This window comes from Ornithorhynchus anatinus, chromosome 10, assembly GCF_004115215.2.
Source record: "Ornithorhynchus anatinus isolate Pmale09 chromosome 10, mOrnAna1.pri.v4, whole genome shotgun sequence".
Lineage (NCBI taxonomy): Eukaryota > Metazoa > Chordata > Mammalia > Monotremata > Ornithorhynchidae > Ornithorhynchus > Ornithorhynchus anatinus.
The window spans coordinates 58,977,172-59,000,765 of NC_041737.1; the positions used below are offsets into that span (position 1 = coordinate 58,977,172).

General features: G+C 60.9%; 2 protein-coding genes across 2 annotated transcripts; both read right to left on the reverse strand.

Moving 5' to 3' along the window:
* Window positions 1-1,143: 1,143 nt before the first annotated feature.
* On the reverse strand, window positions 1,144-6,970 carry PTGES3 (prostaglandin E synthase 3). Its single transcript, XM_029074034.1, has 8 exons — window positions 6,655-6,970; window positions 3,431-3,544; window positions 3,266-3,335; window positions 3,013-3,111; window positions 2,775-2,864; window positions 2,560-2,622; window positions 2,359-2,383; window positions 1,144-2,058 (listed from the first exon to the last, which is right to left on the reverse strand). Coding segments are annotated over exons 1-8 (483 nt in total). The 5' UTR covers window positions 6,657-6,970; the 3' UTR covers window positions 1,144-2,038.
* Window positions 6,971-14,615: 7,645 nt separating this feature from the next.
* NACA (nascent polypeptide associated complex subunit alpha) lies at window positions 14,616-23,594 on the reverse strand. Its single transcript, XM_029073611.2, has 8 exons — window positions 23,490-23,594; window positions 23,204-23,275; window positions 15,699-15,784; window positions 15,530-15,607; window positions 15,291-15,437; window positions 15,056-15,184; window positions 14,830-14,952; window positions 14,616-14,741 (listed from the first exon to the last, which is right to left on the reverse strand). Exons 2-8 carry the CDS (start codon window positions 23,271-23,273, stop codon window positions 14,727-14,729), a joined length of 648 nt encoding a protein of 215 aa, XP_028929444.1. The 5' UTR covers window positions 23,274-23,275; window positions 23,490-23,594; the 3' UTR covers window positions 14,616-14,726.

Here is a 23,594-nt window from a genome sequence, read left to right on the forward strand (position 1 = left end):
CAGCGTGGAACGCAAGGAGCAAGGACGGATTGTGCAGAGGCACCAGTGCGGCCAGTGGAGAGGGAGGGAGGGAGAGAGGGAGGGAAAAAGGGAGGGGCAGCTGAGACCCGCCTGGTCCGGCCCCCCGGGCCAGGACAAGACACAGTAAAGCCCACCAACCCCTTTGACCTGACCCAGGGCAGGGGGCCGGGCTGGCTGGTGGCTCAGGGCCACCTTTGGGGAGGTTCTGGGTAAATGGAATCACGCCAGAGCTCAGCAGGGGCCCAGGAGGGACAATTTGAGCTGGGAAAGCAGAGTGTGAGGCAGTGGCTGGGTCAGCCGCCACTTCAGTCAAGCCAGCTTTTTCTTGAGGGGGTGGGCGGGGGGAGGTAGAGAATGGGGCAGTGAGGGCAGTGGAAAGTTACCGTGGTAACAGGAATAATTGTCTCCACTTTGGTATTTGTTAAGCACTTACTACGTGTCAAGCACTGTTCTAAGCGCTGGGGTAGGTACAAGTCAGTCAGGTTGGACAGTCCCTGTTGCATATGGGGCTCAGTCTTAATCCCCATTTTACAAAGTAACTGAGGCACGGAGAAGTGAAATACCTCGCCCAAGGTCGCACATCAGTCAAGTGGCAGAGGCGGAAGTTAGACCCAAGTCCTTCTGATTCTAGCAGCTCTAGCCTCTAGACCCCGTTGCTTCCCAGAGGGGGGCAGAGTCAAGCCAGGGCCAGCTGCAACCCTGTTTCCGCTTTCTCAGCCTTGGGTCTCTTGGCATCTTGAGGCCGGTGTGGAGGAGATGTCTGGGCCCAACTCTCGCCAATCCAAGGGACCCGAAAGTGGGCAAGACCCTGCCATCGTGACACTTTAGGAGGGGGAACAGTGGGCCAGACTGAAGGACCCTGGTAGGGGGCAGGAAGAAACAGATCCACAGCCTAGTCTGCTCCGAGCCAAGGACAGGGCCTGACCTCTCCTCCCCCAGCCCCAGGGCCGCAGGAAGTGGAGGCGACAATGACGGAAGCTCGCTTTATTGCAGTCACGTCACAACATGCCTCCGCCTGGCCACCGGCCGGCAAGTAGAGAGACAATTTCCCGGCCCCGGCTTCTCTCCCGCTCCCCAGGAAAGTCAGAAGGCGGGAAATCATGGCAAGCCAGACATGGCAAGGACGGCCAAGAAGTCTTCAACAGTTTATTAGAAAGAATGTGGACGTTAAAAAAAAAAAAAAAACCAACACAATCCCCACGGTTCAAGAACAGAAATTGAGGTGGCCCTGAGCCTGCCAGCTGACTAGACAGAGCACAAAACCCAGAATCCACCAGGGCTGGATATGATTTTGCCCTCGCCCCCCTACAGACAGTGCAAAGACGAATTTGGTCTAAACGTACATACACGCCACAGCGTACAGCCGCCACCCCACTCCCTGTGCGAGAGGCAAGAACGTCAAAGGTCAAAACGATACCACCGCTGCAGTCTTCCAACCGACCCCTCCCCCCCGCCCTTCCTCACCACCCCCGATGGCCCAGGTGGCCCCGGTGCTCGCACCAAGAGCCAGAGCCAGGAGAGGGGGAGGCATCGAAGGAATGCGGCTGGAGACGCCCAGAGCCACGGCCTGTTCGAAGTGGGAGCCGTCGGCCAGAGAAGGGTCGGCGGCCTTCCGCCCCCACTCCGGCCCCGCTGAAAAATCAGAATTGAAGAGCTCGTGGGGGCGGAGTGGGAGGAACCCGTGGAACTTTGGTGTGCGGCCTGCTGTGTGGACGGCCGGCACCTCGATCCAGTCTGGGGAGTCTGGGGAAGGGTTCCCAGCTGACCCTGCTGCCCCCCTAGGGGGGCAGGCGGGGACCCCCACCTCAGGGGAGGGACAGGGTGGGGTGGGGGACATGAACAACCCTCACGGAAGCCTTAAAACAAACAGGTTGAAAATGGGTTAAAGGGGCAAGTCACCGTCTGCCTTCCCTCGGCTGGGCCGGCTCGGGAAGTTGCTCTCGATTATGAAGTTTTGCGATGAAGTTCGTTCGATCTTTTCCTTTCCTTCCCAGACCCCGAAGACGACGCTTCCTCTTTACTCCAGATCGGGCATTTCTGAAAGGTCCGAGGCCAGCCATCAGTGAGCGGGAAGGCCCGGAGGGGCCCCACGGCTCCCCCGATCTGGGGGCTGCTTGGCCTTCCGAGACCCAACAGCCACGGGTGGGGGAAGGCGCGTCGATACTTCCGAAAAACTCCGGGGCTGCAGCCCCAGAGGTGCCCCCCCGCCCCCCCCCACTCCTCTGACCCCCCCCAAAGCCCAGGGGCTCCCAGTCTGCCTCCCTGCCTCCCTGGGGGCCCGCCTGTAAGAGGAGAGCGAGGGCACTGGTACCCGGGTGATAGCAAATGGCAGCTTACTTTCATCATCGCTGTCTGGCGAGTCCTGAGGGTGAGAAAAAGGGCAGTCACCAAACTGGTCTCACCATCCCTCTATCCGGGCACAGAGAGCAACCGTCTCAAAGCCCCCACCCCTACATCGTCATGTCCTTCCTGTGGGCCTGGCATAGTGCCATCAGGACCCCCGCGCTCCCCTCCCACCCCGCCAGCCGAGCGGCTTACGTCATCCACGCCGTCCACCTCCGGCAGGTCCACGTCTTCGTCGCCCCCCATGTTGTTCATCATCTGTTTGGCGTGGAGACAGACATGAAAACTGACTGGCAACAGGGGCTCCAGTGTGCCCAGCCAGAGGAGGGAGAAGATAACCGGTCCCCCGTGGCCCTCCCCATCTGGGTTCGGGGTGCCCCCCGGCAAGCCAGTTATCAGGGTGCAGGTACCTCAGAGAAACGATCGAAATTGGACAAATCTTCGTCTGAGTCATCTTCCCAGTCTTTCCAGTTGTTGAAGTCCACGCTGAGCCAGTTGAGCTGTGAACCAAGAGATATAGACTCCTCACTGTGGGAGTGGAAGGACGGGCCAGAGCTGGGCTCACGAACCCGAACACGTGCCTGCCCCCCCCCCCCGACCTCCCGGACCCACCCCGCAGCTTGGGGCTGCGCTGTCCCAAGGACCCACCTTTGCCCTCTCTTTGGTTAGCCTCGGCCACGACTGGCCAGACTCGCCTTTCCGTAAACAGCAGAGGATCGATCGATCTGTTCTTTTATGCTTGGAGTCCTAAGAGAAATGGATCCTTCTCCTTTCAGAGGGGGCGCCTGGCAGGTTCCCCTCCCCTCCTTCGCCCACCCCCACCCCATAGGCAGGGAATCCAGGATGGAGCACCAGGAGGCCAGGGCTACTCTCTGGGGCACCTCGCAGAGGGGATACTCACGTTTGGATCGATATACTGGAAAAGGTCAATTTCGTTTAAATGTTTAAAGTTATCACCTCCACCCAGACAGCTGTAAGAAATGGGGAGGGAGAAGGGGAAATGGGGGCGCTGCTCGAGAGCCACCTCGTGCCCATCGGGTCCCGGCCCGCCCGCCCCAAGCCGTACCTGAACGTAAGCTTGGACTTTTCAAAGTTGACGTTAACATCTTTACTGTCCTCCACACAGAACTCGATGAACACATAGTCCCGCCGGTCGTACCACTTGGCAGAGGCTGGCTGCCTGGATGGGGGATGGGGGAGAGTCAAGGGGCACACGATTCAGGGCCAACTCCGGGAATGAGGGTGGCAATCGCGGTGTGATCCCACTCCTGCCCTCTTCCGTGCCACCCCCCTCCAGGCCTCAAAGGCTCAATTTAGAGGTCTGGCTTGCCAAATCAGTCACCCAACATGCCGCTCTGGGCTCCTAATCCCAGCCTCACAGCATCTGAGAAGGAGCCGGGAGGAGCCCCGCGTAAACAGGCAAGTTAGACCAGAACAGAGACCCACCTGCCATCCCTCACACCCCCCCTCCCCCAGGAGGAGGAGCTGGTCGGGCCTGGAGTTCTCAGCCCAGTGGCCGGCCCTTAATGAATCTACACGGTGGTGCTCCCACCTCTCCGCTCCCCCTCCTCACCCCCTGGCCCAGAGTGGCTACCTTTGGAGCAAAGAGGCTGTCTGTGAGGAGCAGCATAATTTAGTGGTTAGAGCACGGGCCCAGGAATGAAAAGGGACCTGGGTTCTAATCCCAGCTCTGCCACTTGTCTGTTTGGTGTCCTTGGGCAAGTTGTCTCTCCAAAACTCACTTATCTCATCTGTAAAATGGGGACTAAGACTATGAGCCCCATGTAGGGCACAGACCATGTCCAACTTGATTAGTTTTTACCTACCCCAGTGCTTTGTACAGTGCCTGACACGGAGTAAATGCTGAATACCAAAAACAGGTGCGAGGGCCATCGACGCCTTAGGATAAAAGCCTGCCCCTGGAGCCATTCATGCTGGTCATTAAAGATGGCAGCCCCGGGAGCCCAGCCAGGGGAATGGCCTGAAGCTCCTTCTGAGGAGTGGGGGGCAGCTTTTGCCCCCAAGCCCCAACGATGGTGGAAAGGGGCCTGGCTGTTGTGGGGGCCAGGGGTAGTATGGGAGAACGTCTCCAGCCCAAGCCTTGGTAGCAGATACAGACCACACTTCTCCCCCAGCAATCCAGCTAGGGCTCCAAGATGGCTGTCCTCATGGCTCTTCCGCCACACTAGCACTGGCTGAGATGCAGCCCCGGCTGGGCTCGGCTGAGGAGCTCGAGCTTTCCGCCAAATACAGTGAGCAGACCCGGGAGCAAGCCCAGAGCCACGTGGGAGGCGGAGAGGTAGGGCTGCCACCGTCCCTGGTCCCCGAAGAGAAGGTTTGGCCAGAGCTTCCCTCGGTTTCGATACCTCCCTTCATCCACCCAGCCCGGCCGGGGCCTGGTCAGAACCAGATCCGGGCCAGGGTAGGCATCCGAGGTGTTGAGAAGCAGGGTGACCTGGTGGAAGGAGCAAAGACTTGGGAGTTGGAGGATCTGGGTTTTACTTCCAGCTCTGCCTTGCCTGCTGGGTTGTCCCTTAGCCAAGTCCTTGGACTTCCCGTGCCTCAGTTTTCTCATGTGTAAAATACCTCTTCTCCCTCCTTCTCGGACTGCGAGCCCCCTGTGGGACTGGGACTGTATTCAACCTGATTATCTTGTATCTACTCCAGCACTTGGTACACAGTAACCGCCGTCGGCAAGGCAGGGGGAGGAGGCGGAGACACAGGCCCCAGCCCGGCAGGGACCGGCTCTGGGACTGACCCTGGCTAAGGCTCCACCCTGGGCCAGCAGCACTGACCGAATGGTCTCCCCTGACGGGAAGCGGTCAGTGGTACTCACTGAGAGCTTTCCATGTGCAGAAGACAGGACTAAACCATCGGGCGTCACTGTCATCCTTCGCCGCCGGAGACGGCAAAGGGATCAATCCTTCAGCCCCGGAGAGGCGAAGGGATGGGGCTCCGGTCCCCCCTTCCTCTCCATACCTCCTGCTCGCACAATGCTCCACACCATCAGCCCCACTGCAGACTCTCATACAAGACCCCTCTGGGACAGGATGAGCCACTTGGGAACCTTCCAAACTCCACCCCCGACCGGGAACGTGAACCCGGCAGGCAGCAGGTGCGCTCGGGAGGTACATTTCGAACGAATCGGGGCCTCCCAGAGGCCCAGAAGAGTGACCGGCTGCCCATCAGGGCCGAAACTGTGATGGATGGAGGCTTCCCCGACTCGGCAGGATGTGGGATGGGGTTTTTCCAGCCCCCAAGAAGCCTCTGCTGCAGGTGGACGGGAGGAGGTCCACGTTCCCTCCTGGCACCCCTTGGGATGACTCTTCTCCGTTGCCGTTTGGTGAAGGGCTGGCGACCTCGATATCGGGCGCGGGATGCTCAATCAACTGCTCTTGGCTCTCACCGTGTGCACGGTGCTATACTGAGCGCTTGGGAGAGTATAACATACCAGGGTCATACTCTGTTAATCAGACTCGACCCCACGTAGATTAAAGGTCTCTTCTCTCTGCTGGCGGGCCACTTCGCCCGTCTTACCCGGCGCTGGGTGGTCTTTCCCGAGAACGTGCACCCTCCCCACATCCCCCCACACCTCCACGGCATGGCCGCAGCACGCGGCCGCCTCACCCTGAGCTCGGGAGAGCTTTCCAGGGCGGAGGAGGGTAGGATAAGGGGGTAACTGAGCCCGCCTACCCCCGGACCGGGCTGGAAATCGAGCAAGACGGGCCACGGGCCCGAGCCCCGGCCTGCCGCGTGACCTTGGGGCGAGTCGCTCAACGTCTCTGGGCCGGTTTTCCAAGAGGGGCTGCCTCTGGCCCGCCCCCCCCCCCCCCGGCTCCATGCGATGCTGGGGGCGACAGAAAGAGCGCCGTGCGAGGCGTGCTGCCGGCCGCCGGGCCTTCGGGGGCCCCGGGGCCACTTTGTCCCGGGCCGGCGTGGCCATCCCAGCCTTTTCCCGCCATTTCCCCGACGCGGCCCCCGGTCCCAGCCGGAGGGGGGGTCCGCCGGCCGAGAGGCGGGAGTGGGGGGGGGGGAGGGGAGGAGGAAGGGAAGGGGCGGCGCGCTCCTGCGCGCTCCACCGGCTCCGGCCGCCCACGTGGTCGCCCCCTCCATCCCCCTCCTCCCCCCCCCCCCGCCCCACGCGAGGCGGAGGGACCGGGCCCGGCCGGACCAGGCCGCGGGGCTCAAGGCGGAGGCCCGGGCCGGGCCGGGCGGATCGGAGGCCCGGGGGGCGGGGGAGGGGAACGGCGCCGGGGCCCGGGGGGCGGCCCTCGGCGGGGTCCCACTCACATGGTAAAGGGGAGCGGGCGGGCGGGCGGTCGGTGGGGCGGTTGGTCGGTCGGTCGGTCGGGCGGGCGGGCGGCCTCTCTCGTCGCCTCTCGCGCTCTCCCCTCGGGCAGGCGGGCGGCGGCGGCGGCGGAGTCGGCCTGGGTCCCACAATGCCCCGCGCGGCGCGAGCTCCTCGGGACTGGCGAAAGAGGAGGGGCGGACGGCAGAAGAGAGAAAAATGTGCCTATGTGCGGCCAGGAGAAGGCGGCGGCTGGTGACGCAGCAAAATCCCCAGCCCGCCGCGCCTGCGCGCCCCCTCTTCCGGGCACGAGCGCCGCCTTCTAGAGCTCTCTACGGGGGGGGCGGGGCCCGGCCCGCCTCCAACCCCCTCCCGCCCCTCGCGCCCGCTCTCGCGCCCGCTCTGGCGCCCCCCTCCCTCCCCTACCGTTGGCAGAGCAACGGCCGAGGCGCGCGCGCGCGCGCGGCCGCCCGCCAAAATCAGCGGCCGAGGCGGTCGCTCAGTAGCCCCCCTCGCGACGGGGGAGCGGGGGAGGCGCCCCTGCGGCCGCCGCCTCCTCGGGGCCCCTCAGACGGCCAGCCCGCGCTCCCCCTAGGCCCTGAGGAGACCCTCCCGATTAGGCGACCCTCACCCAGCCCTGACCCCTGGGGGTCCCCCCCATCCAGCCCCTGGGATAATAATAATAATGATGATGAGAGTATTTGTTAAGCGCTTGCGACGTGCCGACCACTGTCCTAAGCGCTGGGGGAGAGACAAGGGAAACAGGTTGTCCCACGTGGGGCTCACCGTCTTCATCTCTATTTGACAGCTGAGGCCCAGAGAAGTGAAGTGACTTGCCCAGAGTCACCCAGCCGACCAGGGGCCGAGCCGGGTTTAGAACCCACGACCTCTGACTCCCCAGCCCGGGCTCTTTCCACTAAGCCACGCTGCTTCCCCTAGTTCGACCTCGACCGCCCTTATACCTTAATGATGATGATGATGATGGTGATATTAAGCACTCGCTATGGGTCAAGCACTGTTCTAAGCACTGGGGGAGATCCAAGGTGATCAGGTGGTCCCACGTGGGGCTCACCGTCTTCATCCCCATTTTACAGACGAGGTCACCGAGGCCCAGAGAAGTGAAGTGACTTGCCCAGAGTCCCACAGCTGACCAGGGGTGGATCCGGGATTAGAACCCACGACCTCTGATTCCCAAACCTGGGATCTGTCCCCAAACCATGCTATTGACTCTCCTGGGAAGCAGAAGATTGTGGGTTCTAATCCCAGCTCTGCCACTTAGCAGATGGATGACCTTGGGCAAGTCACTTCACTTCTCTGTGCCAGTTTCCTCATCTGTAAAATGGGGATTAAGACTGTGAACCCCATGTAGGACGGGGATTGTGTCCCACCTGATTGGCTTGTTTCCACCCCAGTACTTAGTACAGTGCCTGGCACACAGTAAGCGCCTAACAAATACCACAATTATTGTTATTATTATACCCTGCCCACTGAGGGAACCCCCTCTTTCCCCTCCCCAGGGTGCCCTCCGCCTCACCCATCCCTGTCCCCGGGGAGCCCACCTTCAACCCTATTCAGAGAAGCAGCATGGCTCAGTGGAAATAGCAGGGGCTTGGGAGCCAGAGGTCATGGGTTCGAATCCTAACTCTGCCACCTGTCAGCTGTGTGACTGTGGGCAAGTCACTTCACTTCTCTGTGCCTCAGTTCCCTCATCTGTAAAATGGGGATGAAGACTGTGAGCCTCATGTGGGACAACCTGATTACCCTGTACCTAACCCAGTGCTTAGAACAGTGCCCTGCACATAGTGAGTGCTTAACAAATACCAACATTATTATTATTAAATAATAATAATAAATAAATAATGTTGGTATTTGTTAAGCGCTTACTATGTGGGGGGATCCTCCCCAGGCAGCCCCTTTGTCTGCCCTCCCCCTAAGGCCACTCTCACTCAGCCCTGGCCCCTGAAAGCCCATTTTCCCACCCTGGGGAAGTCCCAAAAGACACCGCTAACTCCCCAAGGTGCCCTTGGCCCTGTCCAGACCCTTAAAATATCCCCATTTTTTTGAAAAAAGGTATTTGTTAGACACTTACTATGTGCCAGCCACTGTACTACGCACTGGGGTAGATACAGCTTAATCAGGTTGGACACAGTCCCTGACCCACGTGGGACTCACTGTCTTAACCTTCCTTTTACAGTTGAGGTAACTGAGGCACACAGCAGACAAGTGGCAGAGCTGGGATTATAACCCAGATCCTTCTGAAACCCAGGCCTGTGCTCTATCCACTAGGCAATGCTGCTCCCTCCAATCTCCCTCCAAGAAGGCCTTCCTTCCCTCCAATCTGCCCCACCCCTCAGCTTTAGCTCTGGCCTAGGGGACCTGGGAGGGGAGGGAAGGGGCACCTTGAGGCAGGGCTCCTGTGCAACAGAGCCAGGGAGAGCAACAGCCCTCAGGCTTTGGAGCCATTTTGGGCCGGCTCTAGAGGGGGAAGATTTTAGGTCTGAACTCCACTGGAGTTGAAGCACGGGATCATTTGGCAGGAAAAGGTGCCAATCGGGGGTGCCGGGTGCCACGCCATTCTTGGAAAGTGGCAGGTACCGCTTCCCCACCTTAAAGCAGGCCACTGGGCCTTCTTGGCCACCAAGCAGAGAAGCAGCATGGCCTAGTGGCAAGAGCATGGGCTTGGGAGTTAGAAGACGTGGGTTCTAATCTACTTGTCGTCTGTGTGAACTTGAGCAAATCACTCTCTTCCCACAAGAAGCTTCCATTTTTACCGGGGAGTCAAGCATAGAAGCAAGTATTTACAGAGTAATCTGAATAAGTTACTGAATTTACGATTGAGAAAGTGCATATAACAGTCAATTATGAATCTCTGCCCTTTACATGAGAAGAAGGTACCACTGACAAGTTCACAGTCAATGGTATTCACTGAGTGCTTACTGTGTACAGAGCACTGTACTAAGTGCATAGGGGAGTACGACGCAACAGAGTTGGTGGACATGATTCCTGCCCTCAAGGAGTTTACAGTCTGGTCAGGGAGACAGACATGAAAATACATCACAGATAGGGGAGATGACAGAGTGTAAGGATTGGACATAAGCGCTGTGAGGCTGGGGTGGGGTGGGTAAGAGTGCTTAAGAATGATGTGAGGTTGGGTTGGGGGGGATCCAAGTACCAAGTGCTGAGGCGATTCAGAGGAAAAGAAGATGGGAAGAATCGTGGACTGCTGGAGAGGAAGGACAGGGGTTGGGGTGGAGGGGAGAGGAATTCCAAGTAGAAGGGAAGGCTGGGAACCACAGGGGAGAGGAAGGGAAGGGGTAGAGCCTTGTTTTGGAAAAATGGGAGGTTGTGGCCGGTGTTTAAAAGTGAAAAATGAAAGGAGAGGCAAGAATCCAGAAGGGCACCAAAGTGGCGATGGTGGTGTCACTGACTGGGATAGGCGAGTCAGTGGGAGGAGTGGCACATCATGAGGGTTTCAGATAAGGTGAGGGTGAGGGGACGCCCCCCCCTCCCCGGGCACTGCGGGGGAAGGAGTCAAAGGCCTAGGGGCCCCTCTGGCTGGCAGCTTGTGCACAAGAGGCAGCCATCTCAACCACCACCAACTGATGACCCTCCAATTCCCACTGGATCGGAAGCACTCTGAGGGCAGGCACCCCCAGTCCCGTCAGCGGCTCAGCAGGCGCCGGCCGGCCGACCCGCTGACACTGATGAGCGGACGAGACCTTCCCCTGCCGAGGGACCCTAGCCACCCGGCTTCCTCCCGCTGAGCCGGGCACTGGAGTCCATTGTTCTGTCTGTCCATCCATCCATCTGTGGGGTAGAGAAAGCAGCGTGGGTGCCCCTGGAGGGAGGCACCAGGCAGGACCTCAGCTCTGGGGGCTGCCCAGGGGGTGGGGGTGGCAGTCAGCAGCTCCCACCCTGGCAAGGAGGGTGGGGAGGGATAAGTGCATCACACGCATACACATCCTGGCGCCTCTCGGGGAGTCGGATTGCTGTTAGGAGGAGGATGAAGCCAAAGTTTCATCCCTAGTATTTTCATCCCAAGGAATCAGCATGGTGTAGTGGATAGTGCACAGGCCTGGGAGTCAGGTGGTCATGGGTTCTAATCCTGACTCACATCTGCCGTGTGACCTTGGGCAAGTTACTTCACTTCTCTAGGCCTCAGTCACCTCATCTGTAAAATGGGGATCGAGACTCCGAGCCCCATATGGACCAGGGATTGTGTCCAAACTGATCTGCTTGAATCCAATCCAGAGCCCAGTACAGTGCCTGGCACATAGTAGCCACTTAAATACCATAATCATGACTATTATTATTATCCCTCTCTCCTGACTGAGGGGAGCAGATCTGGGACATCTGGGACCTGGCCCTTGTTCAAGTTCTGCTTCCTGCCCTCCCCCCCACCTCGGCTCACTTCCCGTCTGCCCCTTCTCCTCTGTCTGAGCTCCCGGATTGGCAGAGATACTGTGCCAGTGGCAGGGAGACCACACCCCACTGGTCCTGCCAGGGACAACCACACAGAGACAACCTCGTCCCATCTTCTCTATGCCTCAGTTTCTTCATCTGTAAAACGGGGATTCATTTTACAGATGAACCCAGAAGCCGCACGGTGTAGTGGATATTGCACGGGCCTGGGAGTCAGAAGGACATGGGTTCTAATCCCAGCTCTGTCACTTACCTGTTGTGTGACCCGGGGCAAGTCATTTCACTTCTTTGTGCCTGTTACCTCATCCGTAAAATGGGGAGCCCCACGTGGGACAGAGACTGTACCCACCCCAGCGCTTAATACAGTGCCCAGCACATAGTAAGCACTTTATACCATAATTATTGATGCCTGAATCTCTGTATCTGCCTCCCTGCCTCGTGTCTTTTTTCACTCTAGCATATAGCTCAGATAATTTTTCTCCAAAAATGTTCAGTCCATATTTCCTAACAAATACCACAGTGATTATTAGTAATCATAATTATGCCCCTCCCATTGCCAAGGCCCCCAACTGTCCGGTTAAGACATGCTAAGACAGGAGAAGCAGCGGACTTAGGGGAAAGACCTCAGGCTTGGGAGTCAGAGGTCATGGGTTCTAATCCCCACTCCGCCATTCCTCAGCTGTGTGACTTTGGGCAAGTCACTTCTCGGTACCTCAGTTACCTCATCTGCAAAATGAGAGTTAAGACTGTGAGCCCTTCATGGGACAACCTGATAACCTTATATCTGACCCAGCATTTAGAACAGTGTTTGACACACAGTAAACGCTTAACAAATACCATCATTATAATTAGCTGAAAGGACCGGCAGGAGCCAGGGCCTGAGCCAGAGAGAAGCCCAGTACCGGGCACATAACCACTACCTCACACTTAGGTTACTGTGGGAATTGGCCAGGGCCCGAAGCTGGCGGGATTCTCCTCCTCTGCCTCCCACCCCTTAATAACAATAATATGAAGCACTGTGTGAAGCAGTGTGGCCTAAGAATAATAGTGGTATAATTATGTGCCAGAAACTGTACTAAGCACTGGGGTGGATATAAGCAAATCGGGTTGGACACAGTCTTACATGAGGCTCAGTCTTCACCCCCATTTTACAAATGAGATAACTGAGGCACAGAGAAGCGACGTGACTTCCCCAAGGTCAGACGGTGAAAAGTGAATAGAGTACAGGCCTAGGAGTCAGAGGAGCTGGGTTCTAATTCCAGCTCCGCTACTTGTCTGCTGCATGACCTTGGGCATGTCACCTTACCTGTAAAATGGGGATGAAGACTACGAACCCCACATGTGACAGGACCATATCCAACCTGATTAGCTTTTATCTAACTCAACGCTAAGTGCAGTGCCTGGGACTTAAAAGCTCTTAATAGCATAAAAAAAACCCCACAGGTGTTTTAGGTAGTCTGTTTTGGGTCCCCTTCTATCTTCCATCTACACTTGCTCCTGTGGCTACAACTTCCTTTCATTCAATAGTATTTATTGAGCGCTTACTATGTGCAGAGCACTGTACTAAGCGCTTGGAACGAACTAGTTGGCAACAGATAGAGACGGTCCCTGCCGTTTGACAGTCTTACGGTCTAATCGGGGGAGACGGGCAGACGAGAACGATGGTGATAAATGGAGTCAAGGGGAAGAACATCTCGTAAAAACAATGGCAACTAAATAGAATCGAGGCGATGTGCATTTCATTAACTTCCTTGGGAATGACTCCCACATCTAAGCACTTAATTCAAGTGCCCAATAAATACCAATCGACCTTACTCTCCAGCTTTGACCTCTTCCCATCTGCAGTTATGCATTTCCTCCTCACCAAAAGGCCTTGGCTGGCCAGATCCTCACTTCCCATATTTGCCCTTAATTTGTGCCACCAATGCATTTGGATGTGTAACCCTTAGGCACGCCCCACTGCCCTTGTGTGCATACCCTTATTTTCCCCCATCTGTAGCCTATTATTCTATTGTCTTGTCTATTTTAGTACAAGTCCAGTGCTCTGCACAATGAAACACTCAATAAATGCCAGAATAATGTCTCCATACGGATGTCCCATCAAACCTGCCTCCTCACAGTATGCCCCAAACCGAAATCACCTCACCCAAGCCTTTTCCCACCACATTCCCAACTTGAGAACCACCATCCTTCCTGCCTGCACATGCCCACAATCTTGGCATTATCTTCCACTCATTTCTCCTTCACCTCATACTGAGTCTATCACCAAATCCTGTCTCGGCTATCTTTGTAATCTGGCTCACCTACAACTCTGCCCACCTTGCCCTTCCATTGCAATTTACTCCCTGTACCTCGATCTGGCCTGTCACATACCAATCCCTTACCCACTTCCCTCCATCTGACAGATCCCACTCTCCCCATCTTTAAAGCCCTAATAATGGTAATGGTATTTGTTAAGCGCTTACTGTAGTAATAATTGTGGCATTTAAGCACTTATGTGCCAAGCACCGTTCTAAGCACTGGGGTAGCTACAAAGTCATCAGGTCGTCCCACCTGGGGCTCACGGTTTCAGTTCCATTTTACGGATGAGAGAACTGAGGCTTAACAGAGAACTTAAGTGGCTTGCCCAAGGTCACACAGCAGACAAGAGGCAGAGCCAAAATTAGAAGCCATATTCTCCGATTCCCAAGCCTGTGCTCTTTCCACTAAGCCATGGTGCTTCTCATGTGGGACAGGGATTCTGTGCAACCCGGTTTTGAATCTACCCCAGAGTTTGGCTCACAGAAAGTGCTTATTAAGTGCCAACCAGCAGGATGGCAATGCCCTAGCCCCACCCTAGGTCTCAGTGCCAGCTCCGTGAACCAAGAGGGCAACTCATCTGGTCCCTGCCTCTGCACTCAGCCTCCTCACCCACCCAAACCTGGGGTTGGGCTTGGCTCCTGTGGCTCTCTGAGCCCAGTCAGACTAAATAGAACAGCTTCAGGCACCCCCTCAACCTAACTACTGGGTTTTGTATAGCTGGTTGTGCAATCACTCAGGGAGTCTGGTTCCTAACCTGCAGAGAGAGAGTGTGCATGCGCGTGAAGGTGCACGAATGGGCTAGGAGGAGGTGCCCAGGCCCAGCATCCAGGCCCCAAGCCCTCTCTTGGTCCCTGCCTTCAGTGAATGGGGGCTCCGGTTTTTGCTCTTCTGGGCAGGAGTGGTGTGGAGGAGCAGACCGGCTGGAGTCGGCTGCCGCAAACTGGGGTCCGACTGGGATCACCTCTGCACCCACCCCTCAAGATGAATGTAGCCATAGGCCCCGGGGTGGACAGGGAGGCCCAAATGCCAGGTCTCCCAGCCCGCACAAGTCCCGGAAGTGAAGGAAGCAGGGTTGGAAGGCAGGGTGGAACGCAGGCAGGAATCTCAGCTCCGCTTCCCCGTTAGCTCGCCTGAACACCGTAGCCGCCGACGCCCCCGGAATTGAATCCATGCGGGTCCTCTCTTAGGCAGCTGGAGCTGGGGCTGCTCCCGGCGGGGCAGGGGCACCAAGGCAGGGACCTCCGGCGCCAACAAGCCACACTTTATTAGTCGATAGAAACAGTACAAAGCTCCAATTTAGCTGCATTTAATCTGAGACACCAAAAACGTCCTTGTCCTCCGACGGAGGGCCTCACATCGTCAATTCCTGTGAGGGAGGAGAGAGAGGAGCTGGTGAGGATGGGGGCCGGGGGGCCGAGGAGGGGAGGGGACGGTGAACGCAGCAGCTCGCTCACCATGATGGCGTTGACAATGTCGTTGCTGTTGTTCTTCAGCGCGCGCACGGCCTTGGCCCGGGACACGTTGGCCTGCGACATGACCAGCTCGATGTCCTTCACTTCCACGCCCGTCTCGTCAACCTGGGGGAGGGACTGGAGTTCAGTCTCCGGGTCTGCTCACTCTGGGGCCACACCCCCACCCGCATCCCGACGGCGCAGCCCCCTCGCCAGGACCCATGGTCACCTCTTCCTCTTCGCTCTCCTCCTGGACAGTGGGAGTCTGTGTGTTTTCCTGGATATTGGAGACGGCTTCGCCCTGGACTTTGAATTTTTCTGCTGCGGCCAGTTGGGCCTGCTGGGACAGGTCCTCTATCTGCCGGGAAGCAATACAAGCACGCACACGCATGCACACTTAGTCGGGCCAGCAGGTGGCAAGCGGAGGCAGCCAACCAGCCGGCCCGCCTGCCCGCCAAGTCCACCTTGGCCTCCCCGAAGACGATGTAGGTGTCCGAAGCCGGGCTCTTATAGACATCTGGCTTGGTGATGACAAAGAGGATGTTCTTGGACTTCCGGATGGTCACTCTGGTCACACCAGTGACCTGGCGAAGGCCGAGTTTGGACATGGCCTGGAAGAGAGAAGTCGTCAGGGGTCCCGGCCCCCCAGCCCACCACCCAGAGAGGGGTCGGTCGTCCAGCCCGTGTCCCCCGCGCCTCACACCTTCCGCGCCTTCTTCTCACTCCGGCTCTGTTTTGCTTTGCTGACGGGTTCTTCATCTATCTCGGCGGCAGCGGCCAGCTGAAGGCAAAATTGACAGCTGAGTCCCCTATGGTCTTGGACTCGCCTGCCCTTCCTCCCTCCCTCCCGCCCACCACAGGCCCACGCCCACCTGGGCCTGCTGTGTGGTTGCCTGTGCCGAGTCCTGCTCTTCGAGTTCTGGCACAGACTCATCGCTGTCCGACTCTGTCCCAGACCCTGCAGAGAGAGGCCGCCTGTCCACACCCATGCAAACCCCAGCCTTCGCCCACCAGTCCGCCCGTGACCTTCCCCTGACCCTCCCACCATCCCCACACGGTTAGTGAGGCAGGATGACTGCCGGCAGCGTCGGGATGGGGCGGGGTGGGGCTGCCTCGGTTTCCTCCCGGCTTGCCGGGAGCCCCCGCCAGCCACCCCACCTCGCACGCCGGCCGTGGACACACAAGCAGGCCCGGGGCTCGGCCGGGAGGGTTAGCGTCAGGGGAGCGGAGCCGATGGGCCGTGCAGACACTCCATGCACACAGCACACCGCAGCCGGTACCCTTGGCGTTTCTCACGGCCGCCGGGGGGGCGGGGGCCGTCCCGACCACGTCCACCAGCACCGGCTGGAAGGAAAGCGCCCCGGGGGGCAGCTCGGGGGGGATCAGGGGCGGCAGCTGGTCATCCTCGGTCAGAGCCACGCCGGGCTCCGGCCTGGGCTCGAGCGGCAGAGGAAGCTGTTTGGGGGGTGGGGGGGGAGGGTCCAGGGAGGGAGCAGGGGAGGGAGGCTGGGGGGGGGAGGCGGGGGCTCTCCCAAGGCTCCCTCCTCCCACAGCAGGGAGACCCCGGCCTCTCTTAGCTGGGGTGGCCGCCGAGCCTCCCTTCGCCGGGGGAGCCGTGGAGACGGTGGGGGTCACCACAGGGACGGGGGTTGCAGCCGGACCCTTCTTTGATGGGGGTGCTGTGGAACCCAGAGGAGAGGAGGTAGGTGATGATAGAGAGATGGTGGCTGGTAGAGTCTGGGCAGCAGGGGTGGGTTTGGGGGCCGGGGATCCTGGGGCGGGGGCCACAGCAGGGAGACTTGAAGCTGCCAGGCCCTTCTTAGTTGGGGGAGCTGAAGAAGAGACTGGAGCACCCGAAGCTTGGGTGTCTGGGATCCCCAGGGGAGATGCAGGGCTTTTGGTGGTTTTGGGACCCTTCTTTGCTTTGGGGGCCGGAGAAGAGACGGGAGGTAAAGGGGCAGGCCCGGCAGGGGGAGCGGGGGTGCCGGAAGCTGCCGGAGTCAGAGGAGACACGGGAGGGGTGGCGGGACCCTTCTTAGCTGGGGGGGCTGAAGGAGAGAGAGACGTGAGCGGTGGAGGAGAAACAGGTCTACCCAGAGGTGCGGTGGCAGGCTCAGTCTTGGGGGTGGGGGGACCTTTGGGGGCCGGGGAGACCTCAGAAGGGCCCGAAGCCACCTGCCCCTTCTTAGCTTTGGATCCCGGAACAGAGAGTGGAGCATCGGGAGGTTGAGTGCCGGGAACCTCCTGGGGAGATGCAGAGCTTTTGGTGGTTCCGGGACCCTTCTTGGCTTTTGGGGCCGGAGAAGAGGCGGGAGGAGGTAAGGGGGCAGGTCCGGCAGGGGAAGCGGCAGGGCCGGAAGCTGCCGGCCCCTTCTTAGTCGGGGAGGCCGAAGAGAGGGCAGTGACTAGGGGAGGGGAGCTGGGCGCCCCCAGAAGTGTGGTGGCGGACTCAGCCGGGGGGATGGGGGGAACTTTGGGGGACGGAGAGACCGCAGGGGCCACTACAGAGGCGGCCGAAGCTGCCGGCCCCTTCTTAGCAACCGTGGGGGCTGGAGGAGAGAGTGGAGCACCGGGAGGTTGGGTGCCCGAGACCCCCAGGGGAGAGGCAGGGCCTTTGGTGGTTGCCGGACCCTTCTTTGCTTTGGGGGCTGGAGAAGAGGCGAGAGACAAGGGGGCAGGCACGGAAGGAGAACTCGGGGGGCCGGAAGCTGTCGAGCCCTTCTTAGTGAGGGAGTTTGAAGAGAGAGGAGTGACCAGAGGGGAGCTGGGTTTCCCCAAAATTGCGGTGGCAGACTCAGCCAAGGGGCACGAAGCTTCCAGTCCCTTTTTTGCTTTGGACTCTGGAGGAGAGACTGGAGCACTGGGAGGTTGGGTGCCTGGCACCCCCAGGGGAGATGCAGGGCTTCTGGTGGTTGCCGGACCCTTCTTTGCTTTTGGAGCTGGAGAAGAAGCGGGAGGTAAGGGGGCAGGCACAGCAGGTGGAGTGGGGGGGCCGGAAGCTGCCAGATCCTTCTTAGTCGGGGGGGTTGAAGAGAGAGGAGTGACCGAGGAAGGGGAACTCAGTGTCCCCACCAATGTAATAGGCTCAGCCAAAGGAATGGGGGGATCTTTGGGGGCCGGGGAGCCCACAGAGGGGCCCAAAGGTTCCGGCCCCTTCTTAGCTTTGGGTCCTGGAGAAGAGACCTGTGTACTGGGAAGTTGGGTGCCTGGGACCCCCTGGGGAGATGCAGGGCTTTTGGTGGCTGCAGAGCCCTTCTTTGTTTTCAGGGAGGGGGCAGAGGCGGGAGGTAAGGGGGCAGACCCAACGGGAGAAGCTGGGGGGCCGGAAGCTGCCTGAGTCAGAGGAGATGCGGGAGGGGTGACAGGACCCTTCTTGGCTGGGGGAGCTGAAGGAGAGGAGGGAGTGAGTGGTGGAAGGGAGACAGGTGTCCCCAGAGGTGCGCTGGCAGGCTCGGTCTTGGGGGCGGAGGGACCTCTGGGGGCCGGAGAAACTGCAGAGGGGCCTGAGGCTTTCGCTCCCTCCTTAGCTTTGGGCCCTTGAGAAGAGACGGGTGCACTAGGAAGTTGGGTGCCTGGGACCCCCAAGGGAGATGCAGGGCTTTTGGTGGCTGCAGAGCCTTTCTTTGCTTTCGGGGAGGGGGCAGAGATGGGTAAGGGGGTAGGCCCGGCAGGAGAAGCGGGGGGGACGGAAGCTGCCGGAGCGTTGGCAGGACCCTTCCTGGCTGGGGAAGTAGGCGGTGGAGGAGAGACAGGCGTCCCCAGAGGTACGGTGGCAGGCTCAGATTTGGGTGTGGGGGGACCTTTGGGGGCCGGAGAGACCACAGAGGGGCCTGAAGCTTCTGGCCCCTCCTTGGCTTTGGGCCCCAGAGAAGAGACCGGTGCGCTGGGAAGTTGGGTGTCTGGGATCCCCAAGGGAGATGCAGGGCTTTTGGTGGCTGCAGAGCCTTTCTTTGCTTTTGGGGAGGGGGCAGAGATGAGTGGTAAGGGGGCAGGCCCGGCAGGAGAAGTGGGGGGGACAGAAGCTGCCAGAGTCAGAAGAGAAGTGGGAGGGTTGGCAGGACCCTTCTTGGCTGGGGGAGCAGAAGGAGAAGGGGGAGCAAGCGGTGGAGGAGAGATAGGTGTCCCCAGAGGTGCGGTGTCAGGCTCAGATTTGGGGGCCGGGGAGTCCTCAGGAGGACCTGAAGCTTCCGGCCCCTCCTTGGCTTTGGGCCCCGGAGAAGAGACCGGTGCACTGGGAAGTTGGGTCCCTGGGACCCCCAAGGGAGTTGCAGGGCTTTTGGTGGCTACAGAGCCTTTCTTCGCTTTTGGGGAGGGGGCAGAGATGGGTGGTAAGGGGGCAGGCCCGGCAGGAGAAGTGGGGGGGACGGAAGCTGCCGGAGTCAGAGGAGAAGCGGTAGGGTTGGCAGGACCCTTCTTGGCTGGGGGAGCAGGAGACGGGGGAGCAAGCGGTGGAGGAGAGAGAGGTGTCCCCAGAGGTGCGGTGGCAGGCTCAGATTTGGTGGCGGGACCTTTGGGGGCCAGGGAGACCACAGAGGGGCCTGAAGCTTCTGGACCCTCCTTGGCTTTGGGCCCTGGAGAAGAGATGGGTGCACTGGGAAGTTGGGTGCCTGGGACGCTCTGGGGAGGCACAGGGCTTTTGGTAGCTGTAGAGCCCTTCTTTGCTTTCAGGGAGGGGGCAGGCCCGGCAGGAGAAGTGAGGGGGCCGGAAGCTGCCGAAGTCAGAGGAGACACGGGAGGGGTGGCGGGACCCTTCTTAGCTGGGGGGGCTGAAGGGGAGGGAGACGTGAGCGGTGGAGGAGAAATAGGTCTACCCAGAGGTGCGGTGGCAGGCTCGGTCTTGGGGGTGGGGGGACCTTTGGGGGCCGGGGAGACCTCAGAAGGGCCCGAAGCCACCTGCCCCTTCTTAGCTTTGGATCCCGGAACAGAGAGCGGAGCATCGGGAGGTTGGGTGCCGGGAACCTCTTGGGGAGACACAGAGCTTTTGGTGGTTCCGGGACCCTTCTTGGCTTTTGGGGCCGGAGAAGAGGCGGGAGGAGGTAAGGGGGCAGGTCCGGCAGGGGAAGCGGCAGGGCCGGAAGCTGCCGGCCCCTTCTTAGTCGGGGAGGCCGAAGAGAGGGCAGTGACTAGGGGAGGGGAGCTGGGCGCCCCCAGAAGTGTGGTGGCGGACTCAGCCGGGGGGATGGGGGGAACTTTGGGGGACGGAGAGACCGCAGGGGCCACTACAGAGGCGGCCGAAGCTGCCGGCCCCTTCTTAGCAACCGTGGGGGCTGGAGGAGAGAGTGGAGCACTAGGAGGTTGGGTGCTCGGGACCCCCAAGGGAGAGGCAGGGCCTTTGGTGGTTGCCGGACCCTTCTTTGCTTTGGGGGCTGGAGAAGAAGCGGGAGACAAGGGTGCAGGCACAGAAGGGGAAGAGGGGAGATCCGAAGCTGCTGGGTCTTTCTTCTTAGCGGACAGGTCTGAAGGAGAGAGGGGAGTGACCGGGGGAGGGGAGCTAAGCACCCCCAGAAGCACGTTGGCAGGCTCGGCCAAGGGAATGGGGGGACCTTTGGGGGAAGGAGAGACGGCGGGGGCCGCTTCAGAGGGGATCGAAGCTCCAGGCCCCTTCTTAGCAACAGGAGGGGCTGGAAGAGACAGGGGAGCACTGGGAGATTGGGTGCCCGGGGCCCCCAGGGGAGACCCGAGACTTTGGATGGTTGCCGGACCCTTCTTCGTTGTCAGGGTAGGAGAAGAGAAGGGAGGTGAGGGGACAGGCCCGGCAGGTGATGTTGGGGGGCCGGAAGCCGCCGGAGTCAGAGGAGACACAGGAGGGGTGGCCGGCCCCTTCTTAGCCGGGGGAGCTGAAGGAGAGAGGGGAGTGAGCGGGAGAGGGGAACTGGGTGGATCTTTGGGGGACGGGGAGACTGAAGGAGCCACTTCAGAGGGCCCGGAAGTTTCTGACCCCTTCTTAGCTTTGGGCCCCAGAGAAGAGAGCAGACCACCTGAAGGTTCGGTGACTGGTACCTCTGGGGGAGACACGGGGCTCTGGAGAGCTGTGGCACCCTTCTTTGCTTTTGGGGCTGAGGGAGACACAGGAAGTGAGGGGGCAGCCCCGGCGGGAGGAGAGGGAAGGCCGGAAGCTGCCACGGGAGGGGTGGCAGGACCCTTCTTAGCTGGCGGGGCTGCAAGACAGAGTGGAGCTAAGGGTGCAGCAGGCCCGGCAGGGACGTTAGACGGGCCCAAGGCTGCCGGACCTTGCTTAGCTGCGGGGCCTGGAGGAGAGGGGAGAGCAACGTGGGCAGGGGGGAGAGATGTCCCCAGAGCTGCACTGGCAGGCTCGGCCTGGGGACTGGGGGGAGCTTTGGGGACTGGGGCGACCACAGAGGGGCTTGATGCTTCTGGCCCCTTCTTAGCCACGGGGACTGGAGGAGAGACCGGACCACCTGAAGCCCGAGTGCCCGGAACCTCCGGGGAAGATGCAGGGCTCTTGCTGGCTGGGGTGTCTGTTGGACCTGGCTCAGCTTTCGGGGCTGAAGAAGAGAAGGGAAGTGAGGAGGCAGAAAGAGCAAGGGGAGGAGGAAGGTCTGACACAGAGGAACCCAGAGTGGCAGCGGCAGGTTTAGCCAGGGGAACGGGGAGACCCTGGGGGACCGGAGAGAGTGAAGGGGTCGCTATCGCGAGGCTTGAGGCTACGGGTCCCTTCTTAGCTAGGGAGGCTGAAGGCGGAGTGGCAGGCAGAGGGGAGATCAGGGCTCCCACAGACAAGGGAGCGGGGGGGCCCGAAGCAGGGGGAGAGCCGGGCCCAGCTGGAGGACCGGGGAGAACTTTGGGAAGCAGAGGTGCGGCAGATGGGGCAGCAGGAGCCCCGAGAGCTGGAGAAGGGGCAGGAGAGGGGGCTGGAGCTAGGACCTCAGGGCAGGGGGAAGTGGCCAGAGTCCCCAGGGAGAAAGAGTGGAGACCCAGCAGAGAGGAGCACGAAACAACGGGCGGTGCTACACAGGACACTGGGGCTGGAGGCCTGGGGGGGGCAGGGGCTGCCGGACACTTGTTAGCTGGGGGCGGGGGAGAGACCAGATCGCCTGCGGGCTGGATGGCAGGGGAGGTTGCTGGACTCTTTTGAGCTGGGGGAGCGGTGGGCGAGACTGGGGCACCCAGAAGAGAGGCAGAAGAACTGGAAGCTGCCGGACTGGGAGGAGACACTGGGGCCAAGGAGGTGGGCAAAGGGGAGACGGCAGGCACAGGCTGGGGAGTTGGGGGACCTGAGGCAGGTGTGCCCTTCTTAGCTGGGGGCACCGAAGGAGTCGGAGTAGACACAGGAGGGGTGGTGGGACCTTTCCCCGCTGAAGGAGAGGGGGCAAGTGGAGGGGAGGAAGGGGCCTCCACAGAAGGGGGAGTGGGCACGGCCCGCAGGGTCGGGAGGCCCGAAACTACCAAACCTTTCTTGGCTGGGAGAGGTGCGGGAACAGGGGGGGAGGCGGGGATGTTTGGAAAAACAGCTCCCCTGGCAGCTGCGAGGGCCGGCGGAGAGGTGGGAGTCGCAGCCGGAGCTGGGGGGGGGGCCTTTGGGAGTGGGGGAAGGGCCTTCCTGAGTTTGGGCGGCCCCAAGGGACCTAGGCGCTAGAAGAGGGCCAGCACCAGGCTGAGGCTTTAGAGAGGGCGCTAAGGCAGCAGGCAGCGCCGGGGATCCAGGTGGTGCCAGGGGGGCTCCCGGGGGGCAAGGGGTCACCCCAGCCGGGCTCCTTGGAGAGGGAGCCAGGGCCAACAGGGCCAGGGCCGCTGGAAGTGCGGGGCCTCGGGGAGCCGGGGGGAACAGGGGAGAGGCCAAGGCCAGGGCGGCGGAGGAGATGGGGGGGCCCATGAGGTCCGGGAGGAAGGCAGGAGCGGGGTCCGCAGGCAGGCGAGCTGGGGGGGCCTGGGAGGCAGGAGCTCCGGGAAGGCCGGCGGGAGAGGGGCAGGCGGAGGGGCCGGGCACCGCTTGGGCCAGGGTGGCGGGGGCGCCGGGGGATGGAGGCACGAGGAGGGTGGCTGCTGGAAGACGGGATGCGGAGGGGAAGAGGAGGAAAGGAGGGGGAGGGAGACGAAGGGAAAAAGCCGTGAATCTTCACAACGCGCCGTCGGCCGGGTGGAAATCCCGTGCCCTCCCTCGCCCCCGGGCGACTCCCCCCGCCCCCGAGTACCGACCGTGGGACGCGAGCGGCGACAGCTGGCTGAGTCGGGGGGGGGCCGCATTAGGCCGGATCGCCGGCCCCGCAGGCCCTCGTGTCCGGACACCGGCCTGGGGCCCGGGCCCTGTCCCGACACGGCGGGGGGCGGCGGCGACGACGACGACGAGCGGGCCGGCCCGACCACCTCGTCCTCCTCCGCCCCCCGTCCCCCTCCGGTCCGGCGCAAGGGGCATTACCTGTCTCGGCCTGCGGCTGAGGCAACTCCTGCTCGGCGGCGGGGACGGTCTCCGTGGCTTCTCCGGGCATTTCTGGGGGCGGGAGTGGGGTGAGGCGGGCCGGCCCGACCCCCCTCCCCACCCCCACGACCCCATTTTGAGGCGGCTCCCGGACAGCGGCCCCCGAGGCCCGCCCCCCCGGGGTCCCCGGCCCTCCGCCCTCCCCCGCCGCGGCCCCCGGGCGCCGACACCCCTCGGGGGCGGCGGATGGCGGCGGATGGCGGCGCGGCCGGGCCGCGGCACCTACCGGACGGGGAACGCGGGTCCAAGATGGCGGGGGAAAGAGAGAGAGAGAGAGAGAGAGAGGGAGCGAGCGAGCGAGAGAGAGAGAGCGAGCGTGACCCACGCGCAC